At 37.7% G+C, this 13446-nt stretch overlaps 1 protein-coding gene across 1 annotated transcript in view; it reads left to right on the top strand.

Moving 5' to 3' along the window:
• The window catches only part of LOC149070500 (solute carrier family 22 member 13-like), a 159241-nt gene extending 147860 nt beyond the window's left edge, over positions 1-11381 (top strand). Inside the window, exons 6-10 of the mRNA XM_089249031.1 lie at positions 3195-3313; positions 3891-4105; positions 8821-9002; positions 10736-10917; positions 11007-11381. Coding sequence (XP_089105157.1) covers positions 3195-3313; positions 3891-4105; positions 8821-9002; positions 10736-10917; positions 11007-11184 — 876 coding nt within the window. The 3' untranslated portion in view covers positions 11185-11381. The remainder of the gene's footprint in view (positions 1-3194; positions 3314-3890; positions 4106-8820; positions 9003-10735; positions 10918-11006) is intronic.
• Positions 11382-13446: the final 2065 nt, after the last annotated feature.

Genomic DNA, 13446 nt, shown 5'->3' with positions numbered 1-13446 from the left:
TTTTATAAACTAAATCTAATCTCATCAAGTAATCTGACCTCTCATTTTCAGAATTGATCAGTACCTTCAACAGCAGCTCGAAATTTTTAGTGGCAGCTTGAGATGAGAGCTTCAATCGTATAAGACATTGCAAGAGAACACTTTCTTTGGGGTAATGCACCCTAAAAAAATAGCATCACAAAGCAAGAGACTGGCTCCACCATCACTAATTATACTTTCGCAAACCCTTTCGGGCCCCGTTAATGTAGTGGGTAGGACTAGGATCGAGTTTTAAGATTTCTTGTTTTTCTTGAAATCATCACGATCATTAACCACAGAGGCCCTCGGCAGGGGGGGGGGGGGGCTACCATACCTATCAAGTTTATTTGTCTATCGAATACTATAGCTTTCGTTACAGATGGTTAGAGTGGGATTGTGCATCACACAAAAGACGTGAGTTGGATTCTAGGAACTTCAAATTCTTAGCTCAATATAAAAAAAATGGAACTACTTCCATAAAAAGTACATTACACGAAAGATCATTGTCTAGATTGCATTTTATTTCAGCCTCTTCCATTAACCGTCTAATGCACAGACGCACTTTTTCACTCTATACGTGGAATGACTTAATATCAAGAAATTTAATAAATGTGATTTGATAAAGAATACATTTCGCGCATTTTTAGGGTTGTTGACTTTCACCTCGATATATTACATAGCTTTTAATAAATACCTTTCGTTTTTACTATCGATAAGAAACATTGATGGAAAATGTTTCTAAAAATTATCCGAATAGTCATCAACTTCTGTAACCTTAAGCAGAATTGTGGTATCAAACCTTAGCAATATGTGGTCACGAATAGACTCTCGCTAACATCAAGTACACTTTTTATGGGGGAGGGATATGTAAAAATAGATATCTATAGGCCAGTGGTTCTCAACACTGGAGGAGGGAAGCGGGGCATATGTCTGCTTGTAATTTTTGGGGGTATTCTAATTAGCAAGCATTGAAATATCCTGAGGAGAAAAATATTGCGGGGTTCCATTAAGCAAACGTGGTACCCTGAACGCATGACAAAAAAAAAGTCAATATTGAAAAAAATATGGGATGTTGCACTTCAGGAAACACACTGTGTTCATGGTTTATATAGATTTGAATCGTTAAAAATGTCATTTATTGTCGGCCAACTTACTTTTCTATCATTGCTGTAGAATTCACAGCAATATGTCTCCTCCACACACGACATTTTCCTAAAAAACGCGAGGTTTAAAAATCGTTCTTGTTTGATTTGTCAAGAAATAGGAAACTCCTGTGTGTGTGCCTTTGAGCTATTCTGCTAGTTAATTACAAGAACTTGTAATTAACTAGGAGTTGCTGAGAAGCATCAACGTCGAAACGAGTTCAAAATATACAATGCCTTTTTTTGAAAAATGTAATATGCTTAAGAGCAACACTGACTGCCAGATAAAAAGTTAAGAAAGTATTGTAAGCAAAAACATTTTATAAAATACAAACAAACTATTTTAAATGCGTAGAACTTTCCCGAAGTCGTTTCAACATGCTGCTTGATAATGGGAATTACTGATATGGATAAACACCTTACATTTTTTCTTTTCTGAAGAAAACACCCAGGGAAGACCTGAAAATTCTAATAATTTTCTCTTCGACATTTTTATTCTTCTCCTACATATTTCTAGTTATAGAGCAGCGAGCTTCAGTTTTACAGACTTATCACGTTCATCACGCAATGATGTCGGAGATTCACGGAATCAGAAACAGTTCTACTGTTAACATGAAAACTCACAGCAAGATGTTCGCTACACATACGTCATATAAATTGGCCATTATTACCACTATCATATTTTTTTAATACCTGCTATCATCCATCACCCCACAGCCTGCAATCGGTAGCGGAATATCTGAAAATCATTCTAAGAAATACCCGTTATACAGTGTGGGCGAAAAGTCCGTAGAAACTTTAAAAACGGATAAAAACCAGAAAATAAAATAAAAAACGGTTTGAAGGGTTAGCATCGCTAAATCACGGAAATTTTTGTGACAGGAAAAAAACACAACTCAAAAAACAGCCGATAGGTAGAGCTGGTTCGAGTGACTTCGGTTGAAATATGCAAATGAGAAACTTTGTGACTCACCTGCAATGTAATATCCCTTGTGGTGGTGGTTACGTGTAACACATACTGCTGTAATAAACGATTTGGAGGCATTCTGTTCTTTATTTGAGCATCTTTTCTTTGACTTGTGTACGTCATTGCTACCTATCAGATGTTTTTTTAGTTATTTTTCCCCCGTCAAAAAATTCCCGTGACCTAGCGATGCTAACCCTGCAACGGTTATTTTTCCGGTATTTATGAATTTTCAAAATATATTTTCAGCTCCTCTTTTTAGTCTCTGAATGATACCATTTTGAAGCAATTTGTGTTTTATTGTTGGTCAAACTTGTGTACATTCATCTTAACTAAACCCCGAAACTTCTGTTTTTCCAACGAATAATCCACGGATTACGTTCAGGAAAATACGGTACACAAACGGGAAAGGTCGGGCATTTGTCATTTTCACTAGCGATACAAAAGGTAGATAGCAGCACTTCCCGCATACATAATTCTTACATCGTAAATACGTTAGGGCTGCACAGATGTACCGTTCCGCATGTATCAAATAATTCCACAAATTACATTATTTTATGTAAATGTTTTTTGTAATAATGCAGGTACAAGATTTTTTTCTGAAAACTGATTATATATTTGGAGATTACTATATTTTTGGAAGAAAATTCATTTGACATTAGGCCACGAAATGGCGACGTACCATTACGACTAATGACATTCACGAGCTATTACTTCATTGCTGCCGCTGTCCACGTACGGAGCCATACAACATATCTACACACGCTTCAAGGAAGAAATAGTCTATCTGTTTCCATAGCTTAAGGGTAGATAGCTCTCGTCCGGCAAACGAAAGACTTTGGTTTAAGTCCCTGTTTAGGCAGAGATGAGTTTTCTTCCTAAAAATTTCCAAATATAAGAAGTCTTCAGAAAAATCTTGCACTGTATTAACAAATGCGGGGAAACATCATCCTCTACATATAACAATTCAGGTAGTCATCATTGATGCGAACTTTCTTTATCTGTTTGAATGGTTGGAATTTATGACAGAATTTATAAAAAAAAAATCTTGGTCTTATTTTTATTTGCAGAGGGAGTCGCACGAAGAAAACGACACGAAGGTCAAGAAAGAATCGTTCTTGCAGACGTCGCTGGGTCTAGTGAGATACCCAAATATGAGGAAGAAGACTTTTGTCCTACTAATCGCATGGTAATTCTCATGTCCATCACATGGTCAATATTATATTTTAAATACTGTGCATGTATACAGATAAAAAGATTCCAAAGCAGCGGTTCGGAAGAATTTTCACTTCTAAACGTTTCGTCCTTAACTTAGTAATATTCAATGAAGACAACGGTGGATCTGAAACCACTTGGTTTCTCCGCCTTGACTCATTAAAGATATGCAGTTGTGGATGAAACATTCGGAAATTAAATTCTTTTACCTGTAATCTTCTACCCCGGTGTTTCCCACAATAGGCAATATCGCACCTTGGGGATGATAGAAGTTACGGCTATAGCATAGGATTCGCTGGGTTGACTAGAGTTGGGGAGATGAAACAAAAATATTTTTGAAAAAGGGGGTGATGAAACAAAAAGTTTGGGAAACTATGCTCTCTCTCTCTCTCTCTACTTTAGTTAGAAACCATCATTTGAATGTTTGAAACTATCTATACTCTCTACTATACTATCTAAACCTCTATACTATTGAAACGATGTAAATGGACCTGAATGGATATTACGTGTGTGTATAATGAGGATTTTATACATTTTTTTTCTCCCAACAGGTTGATAATACATTTGTGTTACAACGGGAACAGTCTACAGACCAGTCACCTTCCTTTCAACACGTACGTTTCCTTCTCCGTCGGTGCTTTTCTGGAGCTTCCCGTCAACATGTTCTGCATATTGTCTTTGGACAGATTTGGTCGACGATGGCCTGATGTCATATGTCTCATCATTGGTGGTGTCTTGGGCATCGTCAGTGGATGCGTTAGCAAAGGTGAAGATAGTTTTGGTATAGTATTCTTCCATCGTCACCTACAGCCTAGTGAATGAAATCAATAAAACAGTTGGATCTTTCTACTTTTCAGTAGGCATGGGTTCAACATGGTCAGAAAGCCTCAAAAACTATTCTCTAGTAGAAATATTCGTTAAAAAAATTTTAACCCACTCTGATTGATCTATTTCTACACAAGTTTTTATTGCATATGCTATGATATGTCAATACAATATTTTACTCACTCTGCAATGCCTAGTTTTTTGCTTACAGGCTTTTAGCAATGAATTTGGATGATCTGTATTCGAAATAAAACTGGTTTGCTTGTTCGCATGATAGAAATGAAGGGGGGGGGGGGAAGCGGATTGGTGCAGTGACTTTCGCCATTACATTCTTTTTCTTACCCCCCCCCCATATTTGTCCTTTTTTGCCGCTCTATCTTGTAAATTTATAGTGGACAGATACATTTTATAGGGGAGAACCACCAAACACATAGAGGTGTAGAAAGAGTGTGGGTGGAAAAACACGTTCATTCATAAGGTTACAATAAAGCTTTGCGATGATGAAAAACGAGGTAAAAGGAAACAGGAAGAGCTGGGATGATTTTCCTGCATTCGTGTTTCGACGATACCTCATCCCCGATCGTTAAGATGTTAAGAAAAAATACGTATTGTTAACACCTGGAGCGCAACGCTAAAACAACATAAATTCAATATAATTTGATAAAAGTGATTAAGAATGAAGAAAACTGTTCAGTCCATAAAATGATAATGTAATAAATCTATTCGTAGATACTCGATTTAGTTAAGAATTATTATTTTTAAATTTTTTTACAATCTGAATTTAAAATTTCATTTCTAATAAGATTGTGTCCATGGAATCTCAATATTTTGCCCTATTTTATACGTAGAACGGTTTTCTTTATTTTGGATCAATTTTTGTTAAATTGCATTTATGTCATGCTATTGTATGACGCGCGCAAGGTGATGATAATACATTGTTTTCTCGATGTTTGAAAATTCGCCAAAAAACGAAGTATTACAGATACGTTAAACATTGTATTGGTATAGCATCGCATATACAATCGAAAATATGCATGAAAAATTAGAAATAAATGAGCTGAAATTATATTTTCAATGATAATTCCTACAAGAGCAGTGGTTCCCAAAATGTAGAGTTCTTAAAAGCAGTTCATACCCCCCCCCCCCCAGTTCACTAATATGAACTAGTGGGGGAGGAGGAGGAATCTAGAGATTCTCCAAAATAAAAAAGCCCAAATAAGAAATTCAGTTCTATTGTAAAAATAAGTCAAAAGTAAAAAATGCCTTTACTCAGCTGTGCTAATTATTTTGTATCATACAATGTAATTTTATCAAATTCGTACTTGTATAATAATCAATATATCAATTTAATACTTATACAGGGTGACTCATAGAGAATCACCCGATTTCAAAATTATATATCTATTAAAAATTAAAAACACAAAATATGATAAGTAATATATGTAAGTTATAGGGAGGGATGTCTCTAAGTTTTAAGACCAATTTTTGTTAATGGTCGATTTCAAGTGTATAATCATTTTGAAATCGGATGATTCTTTCTTAACCGGGCCCAGGAACTATTAAGGCCCCGCGATTATTTTCGCGGGCCCTGCGTACTAAAGGGATAGCCTCGCTGCAGAAAAAATATCTTCATGTCAAGATATGCTTATTATACACTCACGTAAGATGATATCAATACAAAAGTGAGAAAAATATAAATAATATGTATTTCAAATCGAACTGTGGTTAGTGAATACAAGAATGCGTGGTTTGTGTGGCCGTCAATTGAGTTTACGTGTTATTTAAACACATACATTAACGCATTTCACTGTGTGCCATGCGAAGCGCATGCCACGACGATCTCAATATTAACTCATCCTTTTGCCTTCTAATTATGGAGTGATACAAACGTGATTGTGAGCGAGATTGTAAAAGTGCCAATTCGTAAAAGACGCTTTAGTTTTATCGCATGTTTGAATCTCGAAACGAAAAGCTCTTCCTTTTCCTAAACCAATCGGGATGTGGGCAGATCGATAGATCGGTCACGATGATCCGACTGATTCCAAACTCTCTCCCTCTCTCAAAATGGATCAGATAAGAAGCAATCGGGAAACTGCAATGGGCATGAATCCGGCACTCTCCGTGATGAGATAGATGCAAAAAATCTCTAAAGGCCATCTCTAAACGTTAAAAATCATTAACTAATCTCATCCCGTCTCTTGTGCTTATCGGATATTTTATCTAATATGTTCTTGGTAAAAGCGAAAAATTCGTCAGAGTGATAATAGGCCCTGTTCTGAGCATCGATAACTTTCCACAGGTTTGAGCGCTAGTTGGCGTATTTTCCGGTGTTTCTTAACATTTTTTCGCCCATAGCTTCGTTCAAACCATCGATTCACAAATATTTTCAGTCGTGGGATCCCCGGAAATCTTGGTGTGGACTGCAATGGACCCCACTTTTAATCGTGGGTCATTTATAGCAGCAGAAACGAAACTAAAGCCATATGTCAGCGGGAATATTCTCGAACAATAGAAGACATTCTTATCCAGTGCATTCTTTTCTTTTAAACCGAACAAGGCCCAGGCTCTATCGGCTTTAGCCAATTTTAGCCATTGCCCTTGCCAAGGGGCGAGACCATGTCGGAGAAAACTTTATTAAATACAATAAAATGCACATTCATAGAATATCTACCCAGTACTAATAAAGGTGAACTGATAGCAATGCTATCTACTGGACTGTAAAAGAACGAAAACAACGTGTCATATCGAGAAATCTCACCAGGAGTACAATTTTCTGTCAAATCACAGTTGAAATCAAAACCTGACAAATATGTAATATTATTCTCTATGGAAATTAGTCAGGACTGTCGATCCTGGTGTTATAGCCGAGGTGTCTTTATAATCAGGGTCGTTATAACCGAATATTACTGAATTAGATATGCATTTCTGTTCTCTTTTTATATTTATTACCTACAATTTTAGTAGCGCTCTCAGCCAAAATAAACAATAATTTCATCCAATTTATGCTTGTTTAGGACAACGGTTCCCAAATACTTATAGTCGTAGACTCCGACTGATATCTATCCCTCCCTTCCCACGGATATCTTGGTGTCTGGCATATAGACCCCCCATTTACAGCAGCAGAAACTACAACCGTCTAACAGCGACAATGTTCTCGAACAATGGAGGCCATTCTATCCTGTACCATTGAATGCGATGTGATAGTAATGCCATCCACTGGACTGCAAAAGAATTAAAACAACGTGCCATACTCCTATCGTTAGATGTCACCGCCATGAATTTTGTCGTCAAGATCCGTAGATTCTATCCTGTTGAAGAACCTAGATAGTTAGTTCTTTTTTTGCAACGAACCTAAGGCAACCGATAGATGGCGCCTTCCTTTGCAACCCAACTTCATCTGTAGCAAGTTGACGTAAAACATGGCCGGAGTATGGTGAAATAGTAATTATAGTTAAAAGAGAACTCTTGCTAGAAACCAAAGAGATATTCTTTTCTGTGGGGGGGGGGGGGGGATCTTCAATGCGTCCCCAGACCAGAACTTTTCACAGACCTCCCCCCAACACGAAAACAGTTAATTTCTAGTGTGAAAAAGCACATACAAAAAACCCAATGTTTTCATATCGGGTCCCCGGAGCTGGAGCCCTAGCAGCCTTCGTTAGGAAGAGGGCATGGATCTTGGTGGCCCTAATCTAATGAACTGTCAGTGAATTTTAGGAACACTTTGGATGATTCTGTAATTATTTATTTCCGTGATTATATGAGTAATTAATTTCCTTCTCAATACATGTTGAAATTATTTGTTTGAATAATTATGCAATCACTCTTTTAATGTGAATAATTTCTATCACAAATTACGAATTTATTTCTCTCATTTAGTTATTTTAGTTACGTTTTTTGTTCACAATTGTTCTGAATGTATCTGTTTCTTAAATTCTGAATTTTCATTAATTTTAGAATCATTTATTTCATTGATTCCAAAATTATTTCTTTCGTTAATTCTAGAAATAATCGTCTTTCGCTGTTTTCAACAATTTCTAAAAATAGTCGGGCGCCGACAAACATATCTAAGGGCCAAATATGGCCCGCGTTGAAAAGACCACCCCTCTTCTGCTCTACTGAATTTCATTTCGATGTGATAAACCTGATTTTGGTAGACTGCTAGACCCTCGGTCTCACTTATCCCGAACGAGAGAGGTTATTACCTCTATGGTCGCGAACCATAACTTAAGAAACCCTAGCTGCGGATGGATTCGTACGACCCATTCCGGAAGCTCCTGTAAATAGGGTTTGGGTCGTGATACATAGCTCTCTGACTGGATTTCTACGACCCCATCCCCGAAATACCAGCGACCCGAGTTTGGGCCACCCAAGAACCTTTATATCATAGGATATTCTAATGGCATTACTCTTACATCTGAATCACGGAAACATCACGTGGAATTTTCAAATTTCATATTCATGTGTATCCTGTAGAGCTAATACAAGCACGATAGGTATTCGGTTCCCATGCTGTGCGGAAAATTGTTTTTCTGCAAAACATTCAGAATGATTTATCATATCGTCGGGCGGACAAGTTTTTAGTGTCACTTTTATATCACTTTGTACTATTTCAGTGAGTTCAAACTAACAAAAAATTTCACTTTCTTTGTCATTTAGATGCTGTGCACGAAGTATTCGCCATGGCCATGTTGGTTCGCATCACATTCGCTGCTGGGACGAATATCACTTTTCAGTTTTCCGCCGAGTTGTTCCCAACTGAAGTGCGGGGCCGCGGCCTCTCCTTGCAGAGGATGTTCGGTGCTATCGGTAGTTGTCTCGCTCCCACCGTCGTATTTCTAGTAAGTTCATTTACTGAGTCGAACGGAATCGTTCCCTTGATTTGTTTTATAAATCATCCGGAAGTTCAGCTGATGACCCTTTGGATGCGGGAATAGTCGGGAAAATGATTCTCTCACGCGGAAGCGTAAAAAACATTAAGTTTTTTTGTTTTATTTTGTGAAAGATAGATATGGCAATTAAACTCTGACATTGTAAATGTAACATTATCGAAAAAGAAAAACTGCGTGTGAATCTCGGGCTATAGAAGTGAAACTTCTAGATTTGACATGACTAGATTCACTTCGCCTCACATCCATCTTTTTATCTGGTCGCAAGATATCGAAGCGTGGGAGACCACACACTCCTTCCCATTCCACCCTAGCCCAATATGAATAAAAAGTTTAAATTAAACTTGACCCACTTGATTGGCCCCGGACTTTATCCGCTCCGTAGAATTCTAACGAGTTTTGGAGTCATATGGAATCATAATTGAACCCGCTGTGAATCCCATGTGTGACAGATTTGTACACCATAAATTTCTGGTGAAAATAGGGGTTGGCTCTAAATTTTGGGTGGAGCTTTTTATCAGGACTGTAATTTTTACATGGTAATAAACGTCTGCAAAAGAATGTTAAGCACGAAAAAAAGTGAATTTTTCAATTACACAAGCACCAAAATAATAGTTTAATAAACAAATATCAAATGGCTTAGTTTTATTCGGTTATGATGTCATTTGTACTAGTGGTAATCTAGTACAGGGGAGAAAAAACAAGAAAAAGAAAAAAGTGAAGTGCTCTGTGTGTATTCTGCGTTATGACTGAGCTGGCACTGTGACGTCACCAAACTTGTGTTCGCGTGCGAAATATACTCTCGTGTGGCCAGGGAGTGCGGCGTCACGGGTGTTGGGAAAGACGGATCTTTGTCGGATACACCCCGACACCAAATTATTTACTATAGAGCTGAATCTCTATTGTGTGTGACATCCTCCCACCATCACCACCACAATTCGCCTGCTTGTGTCTCGGAACTTCATTACACTATCAGTTATTCTACGCAACGGGTTTTGAAGGAAAAGAAAGAATTTCACTTTTTTGTGATGAATTTCCTTTTCCTCACAAAAATTAACTCTCCTGGCTAAAGAAGTTTCACTTCAGAAAAAGCGTGATACAAACCGAACTCGTAATTCCCCTACACGCCAGTAATTAGAGCCAGACACTCTACCACTCTACGCAATGCCACATGTACAGCTTCCCATAAAAGTACAACCAAAGCTGTCAGAGAATGGAGAAATAATGAAAAAAAATAAACACCCGTAGAGCGTACAAATACATATGCGTACGCCATCTATACGTCTCATTTGAAGAAATTCATCTTCACAAGATGATTGAGCAGTCTACTCTGAGGGTTGAAATACGAAACCAAAGTACGGTAACGGTTTTTACTAATATTTTATACATATTAACTAATATTTTGTATGACCCTTTGGTCAGTTGGGTCGCGAAACAGTCGAAGTGTTTGTGTGAAATTTTCCGTTAAGGGTAAAATTTTCCTTTTAATGTGTATTTTGACATTGAAATCATGGGCCCACGATTTTTTTTCCGTTAAAGACAGGTCTCCGCTTAATACAAGTTCCGTTGAAAACAGATTTTACTGTATAACATTTACAAGTATATGAAATTGTGAAATTTGGTTACGAATGTGGAAGACCGGTCAAAACTCGGTTAAATATATGTTTGTTGATTTCCCATTATAGGCTGAAATAGATCGTCTTCTACCCATGACTGTCTTAGGAGGTTTGTCACTGGTTGCTGGTATGCTAGTCATGTTACTTCCTGAGACAACTGGTCAACAACTACCGCACACCTTAGAAGAAGGTGAGAGATTCGGTGCCGACCAAAAGTTATGTCCATGTCTGCCGGACAGGCAACGACTAAGGTGAGTTCCATACCGTTCATCAATTCCATGATTCTAATATGTTTGCCTACTGGAAACGCATGAACTACATATTTGTCTATTATTTACAGTTTGCCCGAGAGGAATGGAATTCCCAAGATCGGAGCGGTATTGCCATCGGTGGTGACTCGTTCCTCTCCGGTTGGAAGCGGGAAATTCGGACGAGACAATCCCGCTGCGGATGTTCCCGAAAGTGGGCCGCAGGGGATTTTCACTTTGACTGCCAAAGAATCTCCAGATAAACCATGACATTTATATTGAATATTTTCACTTTTCTTATTTTTCGAACACATTTTCTATTCTGTGTATAGAGTATGTGCGTGTGTGTGTGTGCTATGTAAATTTTTTTTTAAATATATCTCTTTGTAATAGGTGACGAGCAAAAGTTACAGTGTAACATTAATTTTTTCAATAAAATATACATCAATATTTATTTTAAAGCTTTACAGATTTGTGTGTTTACTGATGTTAGGCAACGTTTATGCGCTTGCCAGAGAGACACGGACTGGTATTTCTCGGCGTCAACATTTTCTCATTAAAGTTAGAAAGACGGGGCAGGGGGTTCTGGTCCATTTTTTAGCTGTGACCCACAAACATGATAAACATTGCGACCCGTGGGCTTTTTCAGATTTTAAGAAGAAAATGCATACTAAATATTCATAATTAACAAAATGTGTTTCGATCCCAGTGAAATCAGTGAGTGTCGTCTTATCGGATCTCCGAATAAAACAGGGGGCCCCAACATATTGAAAGCTTTCATTGAATTCTGAAATAATTTATTTCGTAAATTCTGGAATTTTATTAATTCTGCAATTATTTCTTTCAATTAATTTCGATTACTTCTTCCATTCCGTAATCATTAATCTTCTCAATCATTCCTCTCGATTATTTTCAATCACTTCTCCCGATTATTTTCTATCGCTTCTCTCGATTATTTCCACAATAGCTTTTCTCAATTATTTTCAATCATTTTTCTTTGAATGGTGACACCTTATAGGAATTTTTGCTCTCCCCAAATATGTGCTTAATTTGCGTGTGACGCATTTTTCTTCCATAATCCATTTTACACCATAACGCGAAAACGGTCAGAGATAGGATAGGCTTGCCGTGGTGTTTTATGTTCCACTTGGTCTCATATATCACTCATTTTCCGTTTTGCAAATTAGACACGGGGGTCCATGGACCCAGAGTCGCACATTTATGGTTTGCCGCCTGTGGGCTACACGATTTTGCCGAAAACCTCTCCCATCCTAGTCTAATTTTCTTGACAATTATTTCTTTGAATTCGCCATCCGCTTAAGGCTAAAACACACTATAAAGCATGACGTGATAATTACGTCACATCAGAGAATGTTGCGAATTCTCCACGTCACAGAATTTCTACGAATCAGAATTAGCAACGTCTCTGACCTGACGGGAAATCACGTCACGTCAGTGTAGTGTGTTTCGCCATTCAGACCCTTCCCCCCCCCCCCGCTCTTGCACGTACATATGCATCTCAGTCACTATTTTGATCACTGCAGTGCTCGTTTTTTTGGTCACACATGCTTGTTCACGCACTACGCCACTCTTTAGGTCACTCCCTAATGCAATCCCTTGCTGTCTGTGCAGAGGTGGGTGGATTTATTGAGATACATACAAATTTTGCCAGCCTTCCCCCAGTCTACAAAAATTTCTTGGCCACGCAGTCATCAAATTTTACCGCAACTCTGAACTTGAGGTCCCCTACCGTAAATTCGCTACTGCATGGGCCTGATCTTTTATTGGCTAGCCCGTAAGACATAAAACATTAAAAACCCCTAGTCCAGAGATCTATTTAGCTACCCGATGAACTTTCATGCGACGGTTGAAAATCGAGGGCCCCTTGAGTTCTGAACATTTTAGCCTCCTTTATTCCTGTCGGCATTTTTTAGAAAATAATATAAGATTCATATCAGCAAAAAATATTCCATGTTATACGCCTCGTATTATCATTAAAAACTGAAAGCTATTAATCACCGATCTACTGATAAATCAGTTCTTGTAAATCCCAAAAATATGGATGGGGTGTTTCGTTCATGACGATGTCTTCCACGCCCTATAATTTATGAGGGAGAGATGTTAGGCATTGATTTTAAGCCTAAATTCCTTTTTTATCTTTATTCTAACGTACATAGCTAGATGGTCCTGATTGGAAAGAATAATCTGATCAAATAATAAAAAATAATTGATTAAATTTTACTTGAATGAATTTGTTTATTTATTTATCTTAAGTCAATGTTTCCCAAATAAGGGTGCGTGGATCCCCGGCACCCACGGCCCAATTGTAGAATTATAAGACGAAATGCTGGATAGAATTATAATGCCAAGTTGAAAAAAATAAATAATGTAAATGAATAATTTAAAAATGAAAAAAAAATAATTAAATCAATGTGCAGCGTGTTGATAAAAAAAAAAGCATTGCTCTAACGTTGACAGGGCCGTTTTAAGAGCATCATAAGCCCCCGAGCCAAGTGATTTTTCTGAGGCCCT

Source organism: Pholcus phalangioides, unplaced genomic scaffold, assembly GCF_987345545.1.
Source record: "Pholcus phalangioides strain wild (caught in Gottingen) unplaced genomic scaffold, Ppha-v1.0 ptg000021l_1, whole genome shotgun sequence".
NCBI lineage: Eukaryota > Metazoa > Arthropoda > Arachnida > Araneae > Pholcidae > Pholcus > Pholcus phalangioides.
The sequence above is the reverse complement of the archived record's forward strand: the minus strand, read 5'-3'. Positions and strand labels throughout refer to the sequence as shown.